This window comes from Microtus pennsylvanicus, chromosome 8 (genome assembly GCF_037038515.1).
Source record: "Microtus pennsylvanicus isolate mMicPen1 chromosome 8, mMicPen1.hap1, whole genome shotgun sequence".
NCBI lineage: Eukaryota > Metazoa > Chordata > Mammalia > Rodentia > Cricetidae > Microtus > Microtus pennsylvanicus.
Window position 1 is genome coordinate 23,997,805 of NC_134586.1, and position 20,193 is coordinate 24,017,997.

Consider the following 20,193-nt stretch of genomic DNA (forward strand, 5'->3'; position numbering starts at 1 on the left):
TGGGCTCCAGGGCGGTGGGGGCGGGCAGCCCACCTCCGAAGGGATAACACTACACGCAAATAGCTCATCGTATCTGGGGACTAAGTAGCAGTGCTAACAGTGCATGGCCCACTGGGCTTTAGAACACACATGATCTCCCCATAGCTACACAGAAGCTGGTAACCAAGGAAGCAGCTCCCGTTGGGGTCATCAAATTTTCAGTTTGGCTCAGCAAAGCCACAGCTGCCCCAGCTCACAAAAGATGTTATTAAATCAGCAGGTTCATTTGGTAGACACGGCGGCTGCGGTGAAGGGGTGTGTAGTTGGGCCTTTGACTGAGATCTGCTGCTCCCACCCAGCTTAGCGCCTGTTTTGGAGCCAGCAGGCTCTGAGGACCCGCTGTAAGGCCAGATCACTAGTATTGCCAGACTGCTTGTGCCACCTGCTGGCAGAGACCCAGAGTGCACCCTCTCTAACCCACTCAGAGGCAAAACCCTGGCTTCAGTTTAAGTAATAAAAGTTTTATTGAGAATTTCTGGGATGGTGGTTATCTCCCCCCATGGGGGTGGGACAACAGTGTAGGGAATCTCCGAGAAATCACACTGCTTTTCCCCTCCCCCAGGCCAACACAGGGAGGAGGAAAGCCCTCAGCAACAGCTGGTCTTCAGTCTTCCTTAATCCAAGAGGGCCAAGTACAGAGGACTCTGTCACATGATGCTTGCAGGGTGGGGCGTGCTTGACCTCCCTAGCTGGCTCCTCAAAACTAGCGAGAAATGCATCCACTCTGGTGGTGGAGTTCTCCAGCCCACAGCTCACTTCTTAGCCTTAATGAGGCTGTCGCTGTAGAACAAAGGGAAAAATGTTCCTGATGTTATGGGCGCCATAAATGTGAGATGCAAACCACACCAAACTATCCCCTTCCCAAAGGAAGGTCTGACTGTGGGGAGGGGAGCGCAGAGGCAGGTCTGGGAGCAGGTGGCCCCCATGTCCCAGCAGGGATGCAGTTCCTTACCTTCCCCTATAGCCAGCACATCATGGAGTCAGCAGGAAACAGAAAGAAGAGATAGACATGATTGTTAGCTTCAGGCCCCGGCTGCCCTTGACCTTTATACCAGCTCCCCCATGACTGCTCTTTTGGCTTCTGCAGCTCTGATACTTTCACTGCCAATGAAGCAGCATTCAGGTTCTCCAGCCAGAATTCGGAACTCTGTTGGTCACCACTTTTCACTAAGTATTTATAAATAAAGTGCCTTTTACACAAGAAATCCCATTTTGTTTTGTAAAGTCAGTCCTTGAGAATGTAACATAGGATCTGCCCACCAGTCAGACACTGACTTTTCTGACCTTGGTGTTCAGGGAACTGTCAAGGGCCCCATGATGAACAGATTCCAGAACCCAAGGACCCTGCTCTCTGCACAGCGACATCTCTTACCGAGTAAAGCTTTCGTCCTGTAGATTCAGCACAAGGTTGTCGGCCGTGAGATAGATGCGGTTCTGGGACGTGGCGATCTGCAGGACAGGGAATGGATCCTGTGTTAGAGGCCTCAAGCCTCCCTGCCATTCAGTGACCCACCCAGTAACCAAGAGAGGACACAGCAGTGAGAAGCCTCCGTGTCACACTTCCGTAACACACCCCACAAACACAAAGTCTGAGGAGTCACTCTTGGGGAAGGCGCCAAGGAATCAAGCTCTAATCCCATCGTGTGATTGTGTGTAACTGGATACTTTCCCTCTCAGCGGGCAGTCTTGGGAGAGTGGGGCCTTCCTCTCACCGTCTTAGAGATGTTCTGGGCGGCCCGGATCTTTCGGAGCTTGATATAGCCAGGATTCTTGCTCAGTGCTTCTCCAAGGTAAGCAGGCAGGGTTAAGGGTTCATCTAGGCCAGGTTACACCCGCCACAATGTGCGCCCCCCACCCGCCCTGACCTCTGGGCTGTCAGATTCAAGGTTGCGCTCACATAAGCCACTCACACTTTGGCCCCCCTCTGTGGGCCTCCCTGCAGGCTGCTGCCAAGAACTGTGGTGGCAGCAGACATGAAGGCAAGGCCAGCAATGCTAGTGATCTGTTTAAAAGCGGGAAGTCAGGTCTCAGGTACCCCCACCAAGATTACAGATCTCACCCCGCCCAAGCCAAGAGTCAGCAGGCACTGTCGCATTCGCCTTGGTCTCATCAGCCAGCCCACGGGGCGGGGCGGCCCAGGGGCCAGGCCAGGCCAAGCTCTCTGCGACACAAGGATATCATCTTGGCAGCCTCAGCCTCCCCCTCAGCCTGCACAATCTTCTGTCGCTGTTCCTGCTTTGCTTTTTCCACCAAAAACTGGGCCCGCTGGGCTTCTTGCTGGGCTGTGGTGGCAAGTGAATGAATGAGGTTATGGCTGTGGGGTGGCAAGACTCCAACCACACGCAGTCCCCTTCCCCCACCTCCAGGAGCCCATTGATCTACTCCTCAGGTGACTTACCCACTTGTTTGGCTTCTACAGCAGCTGTGTACTCTCTGCTAAAGCTCAGCTCGGTGATAGCTACATCGTCCAGAATGAGACTGAAGTCCTTGGCGCGCTCCGTGAGCTCTCTTCGGATCAACAGGGACACCTGGGGCAGGAGTAGAGCAGGGAAGGGAGGGGTGGCTTGAGGGGATCAGAACTGGAAGGAAGGTGGTATTGCTATAACCACCCGAATACCAGAGCTCCCGAGTATGAACAGCAAAGCCACCCCTTCTTAAGTCCTCACACATTCATTAGAAAAAAATCTGATTCAATGTCTTCATGTGACAGAAGAGGACCAGAAAGGTAGCATGACCGCCCCATGTCACACTGACTCCTAATCTTCCCTTTCTTCCATGCAATATATATCGGCTTAGCTTCCTGCTAAACAAGAAAAGAATTTCTTGAGATGTGGGTAAGACTATTATAACCATTGTTTCCTCCTATGCTTCCTTCTTAACACCTGGTATCGGGTTCTAGAGTTGTTTTGCTTTATTTATCAGAGTGATAATCAGCACAGCTTTCCCACATCAAATTGGCTATGCAGCCAAAGATAACCCTAAACATCTATGATCTTGCTGCTACCTCCATTGTGCTGGGGTCATAGGCATGTGCTACACCTGGGTTTAAATAATTAAACCCAGGGCTTGTGTATGTACGCTAGGCAAGCACTCACCAGCTGAACTACAGCTCCACCCCCACATCCTTCTACTTCTATAAAATGCCCTTTTAGTACCCAGGACCATGCAGACAGCACTAGGAATCAGACCTGAGCCCGCTGGGTAATCAGCTGCGAGGCATTGAACTTGGCCACCACACTCTTGAGCACCTCGTTGACAATGGATGGCAGCACTCGCTCCTCATAGTCTAGCCCGAGGCGCTGGTACATGCTGGGGAGCTCCTGGGCATTGGGTCGAGACAGCACACGCAGGGAAATGTTCACCATCTGCAGGTCTAAGGGCGAGGCCAACAGTGACTGGTTAAGGCCAAGTTCCCCATCAGCGGACCCCCAGACTTTTGCTACTGTACTGGGTGCAACCTCCAGTGTGGGCACAACTGTGGGTCTCCCCCTAGACTCCAACGACTTGAGAAACAGAGCTGTCAATTTTCTACTCCCAAGGCCTATGACTTAGCAAATGAATGCACGACACACATCAAAAACAGCACAAAGAAGTACAGTGCTGTGGGCCACTTGCCTCTGAGTGTACGCGTGAATGAGGCAGGGGCCTGGGGATCTTGCAAAGGCAGGGCTCCTAAGTATGGTCTACAAGGAAGCGGCCAGTGAAGAGTGGAGAGTTCCTCCAGAGCCAAGATACACTGCGGATGTACTCAACCAGTCAACAGAAAAAGGCCTTAAAAAGACTTGCATCTGGGAGCAAAGACGACCATAAAGAAAGGCAATTCTAGGATTCAGTTTATGTTAGGCAGAAAGTACGTCAAAACTGTTCTGCCCAAATCCGCGAAGTCCCCTAAAGCCAACAAGGACACCGAGTCCCGTATGTAAAAGCAAAGAGTCTTTATTTTAATCAAGTTTGCAAACTCAGTCTCTCCGCATGTCCAACATATTGAAATAACCGGAGAGCCCCGAGCTCAATTAGAATTGGGTTTTTATAGTAGTAAAGGTGGGGGTGGGGGTGAGGGGCTTCTGAGGTTTAGGACCCCTGATTGGCTGACATTTGTCTAGGGGTGTCTGGGTGAATGTGTGCTGGCAGGTGGTCCTATCTACAGCGGTTGGAATGTTAGGCATTTCCTTCAAACTACTGAGATTCAGACCTCTTATTAAATTTATCGAGGGCCAGAGTTCTACTCTGGCAGGTGATAATGGTTGGAAACAAAGAACTTTCTTTGGGTGACCTGTTCATACCTGTGGCTGACCCCACAAAAACGTGTCAGCATACCGCGTGTTGGAACTACTGTTTTAAGCCACGAGGCTGGCTCTTTGGAAGATACAGAAACCAAGACCTCAGAAACACTACCATTTCTGGTGGCTTTGCCAGGCTCAGTTTGTTTACTTGTGTCCCCACCTGCCATGCGGCTTCCGATTGCCCACACTTACCTTTGGAACCTGTAGGGGAGGAGATTTTTCGGGGTCTGGCCCGAATGTCATAGATGATGGGGTACTGGAACCAGGGGATCCTGGAGTGGAGAGGTCAGGGACAGGAGTTGGGAAACTGCAGTTTTATTGATTTTGACCAGTTTTCCCCCTCCACTCGTCTTTGGGCCTGCTCCTCCCCATGACCACAGACAAGGAGATTCTCTTTTCCCTTTGCTGAACAGCCCTTTATGCACTGCTGGAGTTTCGGAGCACCCACTATCCTAGGAGCTGGGGGGGGGGGGGTGAGTGAGGAAGGGAAAAAGCAGCTCTGAAGCCTGCAGTTAAATCTGGCTACAGCCGTCAAGGGTGAAGGGTCAGGGCCCGTTTGCTCTGCCCGCCATTACCTAAAGTGAAGTCCCTCGGCCAGGATTGTGTCCTGTTGCACGCCGCCGATCCGGTTAAAGAAGATGGCTCTATGACCACCTTCCACTGTGGGGAGAGGGGTGGGAATCAGGAGAAGGCGTTGATGAAAGTACTGGTCGGCGCAGAAGGGACGGGATGCGGGAATGGGTAGGCGCCGACAGCTTGGGGAGGCAGGTCAGTGGGGCAGGGGACCAAGAGGTGCAGCCAGCGAAGGAGGTTGCTCACCGGTGAACACGGATTCGCGCACGCCGTAGGCCACGGCCCCGGCCCCCAGCAGCAGCTTCAGCGCCGTGCCCATGCCCCGAGGCCCGGCGGGCAGGCGTCCCGCTAAATCCTTTAAGTTCTGAGCCATGTCTGGTCCTCCCGAAGGCGGCGGCACCGGAGGTCAGGAGGGGGTGCCCGCCAGTCTCTACCCCACTCCAGTTTTCAGACCTCGCCCCGCACACGAGGATTGGGGGCCGTGGTGCTCGCAGGAGAAAGGGCACCGGAAGTGCGCTTCCCCCTGAACCCGCCCCTTTGCTAAGGCGGACCCGAACTTCGCGCACAGTAATTGCGCATCCGGAAGTCCCGCCTCCTTCGGAGGCGTGTCCTTCTCGAGAGGTTTCGGTAGTTCCGGACTATTGCTATCGCCATTTCCAAGCGCCCTCGTTCAAAATGGCAGCTGGGAGGAAGTTGGCAGTGAGGACCGACGCGAGGTTCTGGTTTAAGGAAGTTAGCGCAATTTCCGGTCTGCTTACAAGATGGCTGCGCCCAGTGGTGGTTTCCAACCTCGTGAACGGCGTTTTGCAGCGCAGGAGCAGGATTGGGATAATGCGCCGCCTAAAAGACCCCGGTTTGGGGCAGGAAGCAAGAGCGGAGGCCGTAGACTCATTGTGGTGCTGGAAGGCGCCAGTCTGGAGACAGTCAAGGTAGTTTGGAACAGAGTGTGGAGTAGTAAGTCGATTAGGTTCTGTGGGGACCAGGGACCAGGGACACAGGATGGATGGAAAAAATTGAGCAGTGAAATTTGAAGGATGACCTAGTTTCGCAGGCTGCTGGAGCCCTGGGCTGGCAATCTTTTATTTTGCTCTTCTTGACGCATTCGCGCTTTCACCTTGCTTTTAGTTGACTTATCAGGGAGTCTGTGATATAAAGTGGAAAGTGAGGGAGGCGTTACCTGTTAAGGTCTCAAATCCCAAAGGCCAATGACTTTCCAGCCTTTTATTGCTAAGGATTTAGTATTTTATTTTGGTAAAAAGACTCTTCTATCAGCTTGCTCTACATTTCTGCCTATCTTGAAGCATGTTTGGATCAATTATTTAATAAGCCTTCGCCTTTATTTTTTAATCTATTATTTATTACCCTGAGCGTAGTCAAATGAGCAGTCTTATCTAAAAACTTTGTGCAGTGTTTGTGTATGTATGCTAGCGCGCGCACACACACACACATACTCACACACACACACCCTTTAAAGATTGATTTTACTTTTACCTATCTCTGTGTGCAAGCCTGCATTTGATTGTGAGGCACCTATTGGTGCTGGGAACCCAAGTTGGGTCCTCTGCATGACTCACTCCTAACACCACCCACCTCCATCTCCAGCCCCTTCATTCCATCTCTTGTGTCTCACCTTTCAGAGCTAAACTTCTTTAGTGTGTAGGGCCAGAAGTTTATACACACAAACACACATTGGTTGGTTTTGACATGCAGCCAAGGTTGGCCTGGAACTCTCCATACTCAGCTTCTAAAATACTAGTAATGATTGCTTGTCGGTGATTTTTACCATTCCTGACCTGACCTGGATTCTAATTTTGGTCCTTAGTGACGGTAAGGAAAGTGTGTCCTCACTTTGTAAAGCTGTGGTGTTTCCTAATAACTGAAGTGAGTCTTGTCCATCTTCTCTTCATTTGTGTGGGTTTTTTTTTTTTTTTTTTGGTTTTTAGAGACAGGGTTTCTCTGTGGCTTTGGAGCCTGTCCTGGAACTAGCTCTGTAGACCAGGCTCAGGCTGGTCTCGAACTCACAGAGATCCGCCTGCCTCTGCCTCCCGAGTGCTGGGATTAAAGGCGTGCGCCACCATTGCCCGGCTTCATTTGTGCTTTATTAAAACTTTGTGCTTTACTAAAACTCGCAGTTAGAAAACCTGTTTGTTTTTTAAGACAGAGTTTGTCTGTGTAACAGTCTTGGCTGCCCTGGAACTCTTTATAGACCAGGCTGGCCTTGAACTCACAGAGATCCACTTAACTCTGCCTCCCAAGTGCTGGGATTAAAGTGGTACACCACCTATTTATTTTTATGTGCGTTGGGTTTTGCCTGCATGTACGTCTGTGCGAGGATGCCAGATCCCCTGGAACTGGAGTACAGGCAGTTGTGAGATGCCATTGGGTACTGAGACTTGAACTCGGGTTCTCTACTCTGAGTCATTTCTCCAGCCCCTATTATTATTATAGGCAGGGTCTCAGTGCTGGGATTAAAGGCGTGCACTACCACACCTGACTGCCTATTTTTTTTTTTTTTGGAATTATGATTAATGGGGTAGTATTTATTTAAAGGAGAAAAAACTTACAGATCACCGTCCCAGACAACAGCCCTCTGCGCAACCAGGAAGGGAGTCTAGTCGCTGTCGGAGCAGGAAGTGAAGAGAGCACCTGACTGCTTATTAATGTTAATTTTGGCGGTGTTCCTAACTGCTGAGCCATCTCTCCAGCCCCACTTTAAGTTCTTTGAAAGCATTAAGTTCTCTTCTACCTTAAGGACATTGAATGTTGGTAACTGCAAACTCTTTTTTATAGTGGCTTTTGTATCACTACTACTTACTTCGTTATTGTTTTGAGATAGATATATGGTCTTACCATATAACCTAGACTGGTCCAGAACTTGCCATCCTTCTGCTTTTGCCTTAGCCTCCCGAGTGCTGGAATTGTAGTTATGGGACACCATATTCGGCTAATTATTGAGTATCTGTTGCTGTTCTACTTTACTTTGTTTTGTTTTTCAAGACAGGGTTTCTCTGTAGCTTTTGGAGGATGTCCTGGAACTGAACTTGCTCAGTAGACCAGACTGGCCTCGAACTTAACAGAGATCTGCTTGTCTCTGCCTCCTGAATGCTGGGATTAAAGGCATGCACCACCATTACCCAGCCTGTTTTACTTTTTGAGACAGACCCTCACCCTCTACCTTATGCTAGCCTAGCACTTGGTGGCCCCCTGGAGGCTGTGATTACAGGTGTGAGCTCCCACATCTAACTGGTGCTGCTGCTGCTTCCTCTTCATAGTGGTTAGACCAAGGAACTGCTGTATCACAGGCTGGGAGATGGCTTAGTTAGTGGACTGTTTGCCATGCAAACATGGGGACCTGAGTTCTAACCCCAGCAATTATGTAAAACGCCCAGTCCATGCTGGGCGTGCTCTTGTATGCCTTTAATTCCAGCTCTCGCTGAGACAGATAGGGAGGCAGATCCAGGCCAGCCCAGGCTACATAGAGAGACCCTGTTTAAAAAAAAAAAAAAAAAAAGAGAGAGAGAGAGAGAGAAAGAGGGGCTGGAGAGATGGCTCAAGTGGTCAGAGGACCTGGGTTCAATTCCCGGCACCCAAGTGGCAGCTTACAATTATCTGTAACTTTGGTTTTAGGGAACCCGCAACCCTCACTGAGGCATACATGCAGGCAAAATACTAATACATATAAAAATAAATAAATGTTAAAGAGAGAAAAAGGTCCGTCTCGCTGGGCGGTTGGTGGCGCACGCATTTGGGAGGCAGAGGTAGGCGAATCTCTGTGAGTTTAAGGCCAGCCTGGTCTACAAGAGCTAGTCCCAGGACAGGTTCCAAAGCTACAGAGAAACCCTGTCTTGAAAAACCACAAAAAAGAAAGAAAACAGTCCATCTCAATTTGAAATCCCAGCATTGGAGAAACAGATGAATTCCTAGGGCTTGATGGCCTGCCAGCTCAGCTGAATTGGTGCGCTAGGTTCAGTAAGGAACTCTCTCAGAAGAGAGGAAGACTCCAGACACCAGCCTGTCCTTCTGTGCACACAGCTGATGCAGGAGTTGAGAGGTGACAGTAGAATGGTACCTCCTATATACTTCCTATTATCAAGGAACCATTTTTGTTCATCACAGCTTGTGGAGTCATGAGATTGTTTACTGTGTTTCTCTGAGAGCAGACTATAACATTTCAAAATTTCCCTGTATCTTTAAGAAACATCTTGATGTTTTCTATTGTGGTTCTTTAAAAGAAAATCCGGGCCTGGAGAGATGGCTCAGTTGGTTAAGCAGATCCTTCTTGCAGAGGATCCAGGTTCAGTTCCAGCACTCATTTGACGGCTCACAAACATCTGTAACTCCAGTTCCAAGGGATCTGATGCCTTCCTTTGACCTCTGGAGGCACCAGGCATGCAGGCCAAACATTCATACACGTAAAACTAAGTAAATCTCGAATCAGAACAAAACCTCCAGTTTTATCATACTAATGGACTGAAACTGGAGCATACAAAAGGTTCATTTTCTTCTATGATTAAGGGTATCCTAAGAACAAGTTCTTGATCATTTGTTCTGCCTTTTTTTATTTTTTTGTTTTTTTGAGACATTTTCTCTGTGTAGCCCTGGTTGTCCTGGAACTCACTGAGATCCGCCTGCCTCTGCCTCCAAGTGCTGAGATTAAAGGTGTACACCACCACCCGGCCCTATTCTGACATTCTATTTATGTGTATGCCTGCATGAGTTTATGTGTACTGCGTGTTTAGGCACCTTAGCTGGTCAGTCAGTCAAAGATCTGGAGCAAGAGCAGGTGATTGTGGGTGGGCACTGGGAACTGAACCAGGTCCTCTGCAAGACCAAGCGCCACAGGTGCTCTCTCTCTCTCAGTCCCTGCTCTAACTTATGTGGGGCTGGAGAAATGAACGGCTCAGCAGTTAAGAGCAGTGGTTGCTCTTCCAAAAAACCAGGTTCAATTCCCAGCACCTATATGGTGGCTTACATATTAACTCTAGTTCCAGGGTCCTCTTTCAGCTTCCACTGGCACTGCATGTATGTGGTGTGCAGGCATACATGTAGGCACGCATGTACAAAAATAAAACTATTTCTAACTGCATATGTGTGCATACCACATGTGTTTGGGTGCCCTTGAAGGCCAGAGTGTTCAGATGCCTTGGAGATGGAGTTATAGCTCACATGACATAGATGCTAGGAAATCAAATCCAGGTCCTCTGCAAGAGTGATGTCTCTTAACCACCGAGTCATCTCTCCTACTATTTGATTATTAATTTCAAAACTTCACTCTCCCAAATATTTAGAAATGTATTGTCACTTTATCTTTAGACATGAAAAGCTCTAGTGATACACGATCTTGCAGAGCCTGTGTTTGTACATAACTATGTTTTTTGGTTGTTTCAAAAAATTTCCCAGCCAGTGTGTTCACTCACTGACAACCCGAGGGGGTAAGGGGTAGGTTTTCTACCGTGTGGGTTCTGGGGAATGATCTCAGGTCAGGCTTGGCAACAGGTCCTTTACCTGCTGATGGCCATGTTTATAGACTTCTTTTTGCATGTGGTGTGTGTGGAAGTCAAAGGACAGCTTGTTGGTTCCCTCCTTTCACCCAGTACCCTTGTCTGCTGAGCTCTCCAGCCAGGTCTACACTTGGTCTTACTGACCATCCTCATGTCCCTTGAGATTTTAAACTGAAATTGACAGAGTCCAGCCCTGAGCAGCCCTCACTTGCCCCTTTTATGGCATGCGTGGACATGCAGGGCACTTCTCAGGTGTCACATACTTCTGACACTAGAACTTTTGGCTCTTTGCTTGAGAGGGTTCTTGGGTTACAGGGCAATTTTATATATAATCCTAGTTCTCCAGCGCCTTCCCATTTTATTCCAACTTACTTCCATGATTTTATTTCGTAGTGCTGGGGATGAAATAAGGGCCGTGCTGAGCCCTCTGCCACTGAGCTACAGTACCCCCTTTTCTCAACGATTTGCTTATTGAGTTTTTTTTGTTTGAGGCAGGGTCTTGCTGTAGCCCAGGCTGGCATGTTCTCAGCACATACATATACATACTGTTCTTATGATGAGTCTTTTTCATGAACTCCTGATTCTAGAATTTCCGTGACCTTGTCTGATAGCCAAAGGCCTTAAAAAGTCAATGTGGTGTGTCTTTATACCCCTCCTTTTTGGCTGTAAGATAGTTGGCTCTGTGTCTGTCTCTTACAGATAAAGCTAAACGTAGCCACATGCTAATGCCCTGAGAAGCTTTCTGGCCCTACTTAGTGTTTTGTCTTAGGTCTAGAGTGGGCTTGAATTTGTCTTGATGCTGATCGTTCAGGGACCACACCTTGAACTACTGGGCGAGATAATAGAATTCTCGTTGCTCTCATGTTCTCTGTTCTGCAGGTAGGGAAAACTTATGAGCTACTCAACTGTGACAAGCACAAGTCCATGTTGTTGAAGAATGGACGGGACCCAGGGGAAGTCAGACCAGACATCGCCCACCAGGTAACTGTTGGGTAGAGCTAATGGCCTCTGAGCTGTCTACAGAAGGCAGCAATACTGCTTCACAGTGCCCTGCTGTCTCCCTTTCTCAGAGCTTACTGATGCTGATGGACAGCCCCCTGAACCGAGCTGGCTTGCTCCAGGTTTATATCCATACACAGAAGAACGTGCTGATTGAAGTGAACCCCCAAACGCGAATTCCTAGAACCTTCGATCGCTTTTGTGGCCTCATGGGTGAGAAGCCTTAGGACTTAAGTTCTGAGTGAACTTGGCAAAGTGAAGAGAGGAAAGGGGTCACATACTCAGTCCGTCAGCAGTGGGGAGCTACTGCCAGAACAGGCCCCTGGTATTTTTCCACATATACGGAGATTTGACTCCTGTTCGGTGTCTGTGTAAGGGATAAAGTTGACAAGCCTGACAATGTCTGTTCGGAACATCTTTGAGGATTCAGTGCGGATGTAAAGGGACACACAGCCTAGTTTCCGGGGAGGGGGTGTTCTGCGCAGGTCACTGGGAGAATGTGATTTCATCCCACTTCTGAACTCTCGCTTTTCCCCTTCCTAGTTCAGCTTTTACACAAACTCAGTGTCCGGGCAGCTGATGGCCCTCAGAAGCTTTTGAAGGTGAGCTGGGGAAACCTGTTGGTAGGTTCTGGGGCTGGTTCTGGGGCTGACTTTGCTTTTTCTTCTTAGGTAATTAAGAATCCAGTGTCTGACCACTTCCCAGTTGGCTGTATGAAAATTGGCACTTCCTTCTCCATCGCAGACGTCAGTGATGTGCGAGAGCTGGTGCCCAGCAGTGACCCAGTTGTTTTCGTGGTGGGGGCCTTTGCCCACGGCAAGGTACAGTCTGGCTTCTCTGACGTTTCTGCTGTGTCTCTAACAGACAGAGCTAGAATCTCCAGTTTTTGTAGAAGTTTGAGATTGAAATATACTGCCGTTGAGACAGTAGCTCACCCATGAGGTCTGAACCCACTACAGGGAAGCACTGCCTGATCAGCTCCTTCTCTCTCAGGTCAGTGTGGAGTACACAGAGAAGATGGTGTCCATCAGCAACTATCCACTTTCTGCTGCCCTTACCTGTGCCAAACTTACTACAGCCTTTGAAGAAGTATGGGGCGTCATCTGAGAGCAGCAGAGCCTAGTTCTCAGACAGGACTCTTGGCGTTACGTCTGTGGACTCCTAATGTGTCTGCTGGAAGATCATCTTCTGTACCAAGATGGCAGAGTGGGAGCCAACACTGTATTTCCTATAAAGACTGTGCTTTTTTCTTTTTTGCAAACCTGATTGTTTTGAGGGTTCTTAAACTCAGCAGTACACGGTAGTGTAAACTGTCCCCCTTGGGTTCTGCTGTTCCGGACTTTGAAGGTAGGCCTTCCCGATATCTTAGATTCTTGTGCTCTCGAGGAGAGACCCCGATGAGCTCAGCTTCAGTGAGCACAGCAAACATGTATGAAAGAAAGCAGTCAGGAATGCCAACAGTGAAAAACTGAACAAACAGAAGTGATTTATCTGGTATAGTTCCAAGATAGAAAAAGTGGAGCAGGCAGGGCCTTGTACCCTCCCCTCCCCCCATGGGGGGGTGGTGGTGTCGGCACATATACAATCGTAGTGGATTGGCAGAAGAGAAACAACAGGTTCCTGGCTAGAGGGAAGAGATAAGGCAACGTGCATGGGGGAGTCCAAAGGGGGTGCAGCCCCTCTGCTCCTCCCACAAGAGCTTCTCCTTTGGCCCGGTGAACTTGGCTGTAGCAGAGGCACGGCTGGGAGTGCTGTGACGTCCAGTGCCCGGTGTCTGCTCTGGGGTGAGGAGTGCTGTGAGAAGGGACAAGTAGTTTCTGCACCAGTCCAGCTCTCGGCCACCTAAAAGGCGAGGTGTGTGGTTAGAAGGATGGTCAGAATAGCACCTGGTCCCTTCTAGCGAGTATAGAAGTACCCCAGAGCGCTCCCTAGTGGCCAAGCTATGCTAATCCACCCGAATCTCCAATAGCATTCCAAGCTGTCACCTGTAGACTACTTACCAGGGAAATCTATTATTCCCTTTTCTTTAACTTTTCTTTTCTTGGCACCATTGCTTTGTGAACATAAGGCAATATGAATAGCAGGCTGAAGAAAAAGACATGTCCAAGGAAGTACACAGATCTGTACACCTGTGGAGACAGACCGCAGAAAGAGTTGAGCCTGCTTGTCTCTCACTACTGGAGGTTTTGGTGATTCTGGCAGCCTTGCAGTCAGGTCCTCGCTACCTTAAGCCACTTGTCCCAGGTGAAGAGACAGAAGGCAGTCATGGAGTAACCCATAAAGAGCCAGTGGATGGTCTGTTGCACCAAGTAGTAGAAGGGCTGCAGGGCAGTGATGGAGGCCAGGCTGCTCAGGGTGGGGCTCTCCCGAATGAGGTTGGCGGCCTGGGGAGGGAGTGTAGAGGTCGTTAGTCTTGTCCTTATCCCCAACCCGTTTCCTACCACCCTTGAGTCCTACCTGCTTTTCTACAATAACAATGAGGAATTCCATCTGGAAGCAAATCAGGTATCCTGAGTGTAGGCCATGCCAGAGGGCCAAGAACAGCAAGGAGAGGCCTTGTGAGAGTTCTTTACTTCCAAGAAACTTGAGGCGTTTGAAGATGTAACTAGAGAAGAGGGTGGGCAAGGATGAACCTCAGACTTGACTCCTGCTTCTGGGCTCTGCCCCACGAGAGGAGTGCTGACTGGCTCCCACTTGTGGCCACTGGGGGTACAGGAGGCAGTGCTGATAGGAAGGCTTGAGATGGAGGAAAGCTGCCATAGTTCAGATGTAACAGAGGGACTATGGGTATAACACAAACAAGGGCAAGACCAGGATCTGCAGCCAAGGCTTGAGGGACTTTTACAGTTTTTTTGGGTGGGGCTGCCTGGGTGAGAACAGAAGCTTAGCAGAGTGATAGGAAGCATGGGCAGAGACGACAAAGCATCCTTGTCCTCACATTCAGGGAGGAAGGAGCCTGGGCTGTCCTCAGTGCTTACCGGGCCACCCAGGCATTGGTGTTGATGTTGAAGGAGGCGATGGTGCCAGTGAAGCGAGGAGTTGTCTCAAAGAGCCACACTTTCATGTTGGCACAGGCGTCCCATTTTGCATTCCCATTTTCAATGCCATTAAAGCCCAGCCCCGACAAAATGCACACTCCTTCCTGAGGGGAGGGACGGCTTAGGGTTCTTGTCACTCCACCCTCCCAGCCCCACCCCCAGCTTGTCTAAATATGACTTATCTTCCCTACTTACCGTGACCAGCCAACAGGTGACGTATTTGTACAGCACGAATTTGCCCCAGATCAGCATGTACATGCAGCGGAACCAGAAAGGGTGGTGCTTGAGAAGAGAGCACATGAGCATCAGGGGCGGCACAGTCCCCTACATGGTATTCTCAAACTTGGGGCTGGCTTCTTTGCTCCTAGCAGTGCCTGATGCCACATGTGCCACGACACTATAGCCCTACCTATCTGTAAGCAGCAGAGAGAGGCCAATAGCCACCCGCCTCCAGCTTTGCAAAGTCTGGGCATTTATACAGTCAGTACAGGGATGCCCACAGTCCTTGGATGCTCACAGTCCGTGTTAATTTTCAGATAGCTACCCAGAATGGACATGGAACTGCTGGGAGGTTTTCAGGGGAACTGGAGCAAGAGCCACTTTTCCCTCCCTCTTTGAGCCCGTCAGTCAAATGAAAGCAGGCTGCAGAGCCACCAGCCACTGCACTTTGCATAAAGCAAGGCAGAGGCTGTTTTAGGTGCTGCCCCGGACCCATGAAGGCTCGTTCGTGCAGGTGAGGCTTGGGTGGCACTGATGTCAACTCTCACAGACCTAGAGCAGAATCCAGCACACATCTCTAGATGGCAAGGCCTACTTCTCTCTTATCCCATTTGGTGAGGCAGTAGTCACAGTGGTATGCTGGCAGCCACTCACATCATAGTCTTCAGTGAGAAGGTAGTTTTCCGTGATGTGGGGGCTCAGCAGGGTGTAGCCCACCAGGTAGACAAGGCCCAGACTCAGGCGCTTGAGAGCAGGTATGGTGCTGGAAAGGAACAAGTGGGGTCACACACAGCAGAGCCTCGCCCTTCACCCTCTGACCTGCAGTCACGGAAAGGAGTGTTTCAGGGTGTGGTTACTGCAGGCAGTGGCACCAGGATCCTGTGCCTGGAGCTGTTTCCAGGAAAGACAGCTGTGTGCTTGGCCACTGCAAACCTGCATTACAGGAGTGAGGGCAGGGCGGTGGGAGCCGTGTGTGGGGTGCTTGTGCCTAACCCTCAGAGCATGCTTGAGTTCGAATCTCACCAGGCGTCATGTACAGAACAACTAGCAATGTCCACTCCTGCTCAAGTCCAGGTGCCAAGTTCCCTGAAGGAGTTCTAAATATATATTATGTATATATATATTATACATTTTTGTATATTGAACAGTGTCTCCCTACTATGTGAGAGGAAGCTTCAAAGGGAGGGGCATAAGGTGGGCAAATGGCTGGGGCAGTGTACACTGGGGAGCATGTAGATAGCTCCCACATGATACTGTGTAGTGGGGCCAATGTGCTAGGGCCGGCCTTTAAGAAAGTCACTTCGGAAGTCACAGAGGTCTTCAACCAGGAGGAGCAGTTACCTGTTTGGAGTCTTCCCTGGCCTGTCAGTCAGCTGTCCCTGCACCAGCTTCAGGTAGTGGTTCATTGAGAACTGGGGCCCTACCAAGAAGGCTCCATAGAAGTAGGAGAAGCCAGCAACTTCCAGCAGGGAAGGGACACCCCGTAAGGCGTATTTCTGTTGCTCAGGGGACAGGGAATTCTATGTTGAGAAGAGAATGCAAGGTTCAGAACAGACGTGAATCTTACCCTAAGCCAGTCTGAGCACTCCCAACCTTTGCACCACTGCCTGGAATTCTTTAGTTTGGCTTCTTGTGGGGCGGGGGTGGAGGGTTGCTCCATGTAGAAATGTGGGGAGCTTAATCAACAGCTGCCTGTGGCTGCTGTTGCAGATGCCTCGCTGGCACCGAGCTTTGGACTTTGTGTAAAGGCTGGATTCTGACAAGTCACCCTGCTTGGTCCTTGCCCAGTCGCTACCTGAAAGGTAGCTCACAGGCTAGGGAGTGAGGCAGAGGCAGGTCCAGTCTTTTGGTGACAGTAGCCTTTCTCCTTCCCTCTGGTTAATTAGCCTCTTTGCCAGAGTGCACACTTACCACGTCTTTGCCTCCATCATAGTAGTCAATGCACAGACCTGAGCAGAGAGAGGGGAAGGGGGGAGGAGACATGAGGGTGTGGTCTGAGGACAGACGGACAGACCATCCAGCCAGGACCGACAGGAACTCAGTCTAGTTTATTTTAGCTTGGGGGGGGGGTGAGGTAGAGGAGGAAGGCAGGACCCTTCCACTTACCAATGAGTTTCAATGTCAGGACACAGTGTGGCATTGTCCACTTTATATCGTAGTCACCAGTGGCTGTGTAGTAATATCCAGCGAGAAGGTAGGCCTGGGAGAGGGGAAGTCTTTACTCCACCATCACTGTACTGCTCTTCCTTTTCCTCCTCTCCCTCTTTGTTTGGATGGTCTTTGACCTCCAGCTGACAGTCACATCATAGTGTGGTCTTAGCCTTCCAAGCCTTTGCCACCAGGCTTGACCTCTTCACTTGAAATCCCGTTTCCCTCATTTTCCTTTCTCCTGGTCCCATCAGTTAAAACATTAAGAGGGTCTTATGAGCCAGGCCTGTTGGTGCAGACTGAGAATCCTGGCACTTGAGAGGGACTGAAGCCAGTTTGAGCTATTCAGTTTGAATCTGGCCTCAGTTACAGAGTGAGACCCACCTCAATAAATAGAAATAAGACGACCCTACAAATGTTTTTCAGACCGCAGTGAGGATGGGCTTGCTTGGGGAGACAGATGGACACGCCTAGCTTCTCCAGCACATTCTAAATTACTTTTCTGCCCTGCCTTTGAGTGACTGCCCTCATGGCCAGCTGGGCTAAACCTGGTGAGAACCAAGGAAGCCCGGTGATGGCACAGTCCAGAGGCCAGCAGAGTTACTGCTACAACCTGCTCAGGGCCTGTGACCAGCGACCTGCCCACAGCCAGACTGCTATGTGGTAGGAGGAGGGATTACAAACTAGATCTCCTGGTCACCATGCTACCACCCTCTGCCTTGCCCCTCCCCACACCTGCTGTCCATGCAACCTGAGCTACTAGGAGAAAAGTTTACCATCTGGAAGCAGAGGGTGGTGAAAACGGCAGTGACGGTGCGGCCCATGAGTCGCAGGATGAGGAACTGGAGCACAATACATAGCAGGGAGTGGTAGAACTGGTGGCCTGGGTGCAGGGAAGAGAGCAGCACTTAGGGTCATTCCTCCCCAGATCCCCAACCACACAAAAACAACACAGTAAGCAGCTGTGGGGGTTGGGGATGCACTTCAGTTGGCAGAGTGCCTGTCTAGCATGCAGGAAGCCCTGGGGTCGATCCCCAGGTGCACTGGACCAGGCATGGTCTTCCATGCTTCCAACTCAGCACTTGGGAAGTAGAGGCGGGAGGATCAAGATCATCTTCTATGTAGTTCAAGGCCAGCCTGAGACTGTTTTGAGGCTGTCTCAAAACAAACATTTCTACATCAGTGTACCATGCTAAGTGTGGAGGTCAAAGGGAACTAGAGGGAGTTGGTGATCTTCCTCCATGTGAGAAGATCATCACTAGCTGAGCCATCTCAGCAGCTCCTAAATAATGGTAAGTATTCTCATTATTAATGATTTTGAGACAGGATCTCACTATGTAGCCCTGATTGGCAGGGAACTCACTATGTAGACCAAACTGGCCCTCTCTGCCTCCTGAGTGCTGGGATTAAAGGGTGTGTGCCACAGTGTGTAACACTAAATTTACTTTTTAACTGGTACATAAAAATGTACATACTTATGTGGTACCCAGTGATGTTTTGATATATGTGGTACTGAGTATGATTTGACCTAGAGGGCCTGGTTCATGAGTTTTTAGAGAAGAATATTAGTGTACCTTATTTTGAATTATTTAATATACTGTTTTTCAGAATGTTTGAAAATATTTATCTTTATTTTTATTTATGTGTGTGTGTGTGTGTATGTGTGTGCCCATGTAGTCAGAGGTCACCGGGTCCCCTGGAACTGGAGTTACAAGTGGTTTTGAGCCACCTGACATGAGTGTTGGACTGAACTTGGGTCCTCTGGAAGAGCAAGTGCTCTTCACTGCTGTGCCATCTCTCCTGACCCCCAAATATACATGTGTGTGCATTCCTATGGATTCAATCTTCCTTTTGTAAAGATGAAAACCTCCTAAAACCAGGACTTCCTAATTTGTGAGTTTCTCTTAAGAGGATTTGTTTTGGTCCGTTCTCCCTGCCCCCTCCCACCCCAGGTCTCTTAGGGCAATGTCCTGCTCAATCCACTCACCAAAGTTGAAATAAGCAATTGAGAGGCCTGTCAAAGCATGGAAGAGATGAATGAGGTAGCTGTCCTTGTAGAAAAGGTAATGCCGATAAAACAGAGCCAATGGATAGCCTGGATGGGAGAAAAATAGGAAAAGGGTTACTTGTGCCTGGTGCCAGAGAGGAAAAAACACAGGATTAAGAAACTATTATTATTATGTTGTGATATATATGTGTGAGGACATCTGTGCTGCTGTGTACACTGTCAAACCACAGTGTTTGTGGACTCTGCTCTCTCCTTCCACTGTAAGTGGAATTCTGTAAGGTTAAGCCAGCCCCTTAGGGGGCGGGCTTGCCTCGGGTGAATGTTTACTTATAAATCGGGCGGGCGGGAGTCCAAGCCCCTTCTGCTTCCTGTTTTCTCGGCAGGAACCGTTGTACTGTAAGTCTATTTCTACATTAAAGCTGTATATATTTTTTACAATCTGCCTGCATTCATTTTACGTCAGTACAGGATTCAGGGATCAAACCCAGGTCTTCAGGCTTATTTGACAAGTGCTCTTTACCCACTGAATCATCTCCCTGACCCTCCAAAAGAAATACATCATATGGGTGCCAACAGAGAAGACAAAACAGTACTCACACAAATCAATTTCTTCTTCTTTTTTTTTTTTGTAAATATACATTTAGAACTGCAAGGGTTCCCCCCCTCCCCCAGACAGTTTCTCTGTCCTGGAACTCACTCTAGACCAGGCTGGCTTTAAACTCAGAGATCCTCCTGCCTCTGCCCCCCAAGTGCTGGGATTAAAGGCATGTGCCACCACTGCCTATCGAACTGCAAGTATTTTTAATCGAGGCAATAGAAAACCAAGTCCATTTCCACTACCAACAACTGAGGAAACAGTGCAGTGTCAACAGCAATCTCAGCACTCAAGCTCTATGGCAGGAGAATCCGGAAGTCCGAGGCCACCCTGGGCTACACAGTGAGTACCTGGCAGATGTGGATTACATAGCAAGTACCCAGCAGGGGCCTGGGCTCCATAGCAGATTCTGCTTTTTCTTTTTCAAGAAACCTAACAAGGACTAGGTATCTCCCTCAGTTGGTAGAATGCTTGCCTAGTGTGCTGGTTTGAATGCAAATGGTCCCCATAAGCTGGGTGGTGGTAGCACATGCCTTTAATTCCAGCATTTAGAGGCAGAGACAGGTGGATCTCTGAGTTTGAGGCCAGCCTAGTCTATGGAGTGAGTTCCAGGGTAGCCAGGGCTACACAGAGAAACCCTGCCTTGAAAAATCAAAAAAAGAAAGAAAATGGCCCCATAGGTCATAGTATCTCTTCACAGCAATAAACCCTAAGAGAGAAGTTGGTACCAGGAGTGAAGTATTGCTGGCATAGCCACACCATGCTTTTGTTTGGAGAAATAGTAGAACAC

General features: G+C 49.4%; 3 protein-coding genes and 1 non-coding gene across 4 annotated transcripts in view; 1 reads left to right on the forward strand and 3 right to left on the reverse strand.

Annotated features, from left to right (window-relative positions):
• Positions 1–1,381: 1,381 nt before the first annotated feature.
• On the reverse strand, positions 1,382–5,415 carry Phb2 (prohibitin 2). The gene is made up of 8 exons (XM_075982819.1): positions 5,142–5,415; positions 4,898–4,982; positions 4,515–4,594; positions 3,228–3,412; positions 2,438–2,567; positions 2,218–2,321; positions 1,752–1,829; positions 1,382–1,488 (listed from the first exon to the last, which is right to left on the reverse strand). The coding sequence occupies exons 1-8, from the start codon at positions 5,266–5,268 to the stop codon at positions 1,408–1,410; spliced, it is 870 nt and encodes a 289-aa protein (XP_075838934.1). The 5' UTR covers positions 5,269–5,415; the 3' UTR covers positions 1,382–1,407.
• LOC142856624 (small nucleolar RNA U89) lies at positions 1,913–2,156 on the reverse strand. Its single transcript, XR_012911671.1, has one exon. It is a non-coding gene; the product is annotated as a small nucleolar RNA U89 (small nucleolar RNA).
• Positions 5,416–5,618: 203 nt separating the features above from the next.
• Positions 5,619–12,656, forward strand: Emg1 (EMG1 N1-specific pseudouridine methyltransferase). The gene is made up of 6 exons (XM_075982820.1): positions 5,619–5,824; positions 11,276–11,377; positions 11,467–11,608; positions 11,939–11,997; positions 12,067–12,216; positions 12,389–12,656. Exons 1-6 carry the CDS (start codon positions 5,657–5,659, stop codon positions 12,500–12,502), a joined length of 735 nt encoding a protein of 244 aa, XP_075838935.1. The 5' UTR covers positions 5,619–5,656; the 3' UTR covers positions 12,503–12,656.
• A 195-nt stretch (positions 12,657–12,851) lies between these two features.
• Positions 12,852–20,193, reverse strand: part of Lpcat3 (lysophosphatidylcholine acyltransferase 3) — a 42,699-nt gene continuing 35,357 nt past the window's right edge. The window contains exons 2-13 of the mRNA XM_075982818.1: positions 18,788–18,895; positions 17,577–17,683; positions 16,759–16,852; positions 16,564–16,601; positions 15,994–16,172; positions 15,307–15,415; positions 14,629–14,715; positions 14,374–14,537; positions 13,853–14,000; positions 13,621–13,779; positions 13,396–13,524; positions 12,852–13,237 (exon numbers count right to left, since the gene is read on the reverse strand). Of these exons, the coding sequence (XP_075838933.1) occupies positions 13,408–13,524; positions 13,621–13,779; positions 13,853–14,000; positions 14,374–14,537; positions 14,629–14,715; positions 15,307–15,415; positions 15,994–16,172; positions 16,564–16,601; positions 16,759–16,852; positions 17,577–17,683; positions 18,788–18,895 (1,310 nt within the window). The 3' untranslated portion in view covers positions 12,852–13,237; positions 13,396–13,407. The remainder of the gene's footprint in view (positions 13,238–13,395; positions 13,525–13,620; positions 13,780–13,852; positions 14,001–14,373; positions 14,538–14,628; positions 14,716–15,306; positions 15,416–15,993; positions 16,173–16,563; positions 16,602–16,758; positions 16,853–17,576; positions 17,684–18,787; positions 18,896–20,193) is intronic.

Excerpts from the sequence above, each read along its gene's own strand:
- Phb2 (XM_075982819.1), bottom strand. The coding sequence starts at position 5,268 with ATGGCTCAGAACTTAAAGGATTTAGCGGGACGCCTGCCCGCCGGGCCT. Across the intron at positions 4,983-5,141 it reads GCGCGAATCCGTGTTCACCG|TGGAAGGTGGTCATAGAGCC; the intron begins GTGAGCAACCTC and ends CTCTCCCCACAG. Across the intron at positions 1,830-2,217 it reads AGGCTGAGGCTGCCAAGATG|CTTGGAGAAGCACTGAGCAA; the intron begins ATATCCTTGTGT and ends CTGCCTGCTTAC.
- Emg1 (XM_075982820.1), top strand. The coding sequence starts at position 5,657 with ATGGCTGCGCCCAGTGGTGGTTTCCAACCTCGTGAACGGCGTTTTGCA. Across the intron at positions 5,825-11,275 it reads CCAGTCTGGAGACAGTCAAG|GTAGGGAAAACTTATGAGCT; the intron begins GTAGTTTGGAAC and ends TCTGTTCTGCAG. Across the intron at positions 11,378-11,466 it reads GACCAGACATCGCCCACCAG|AGCTTACTGATGCTGATGGA; the intron begins GTAACTGTTGGG and ends TCCCTTTCTCAG.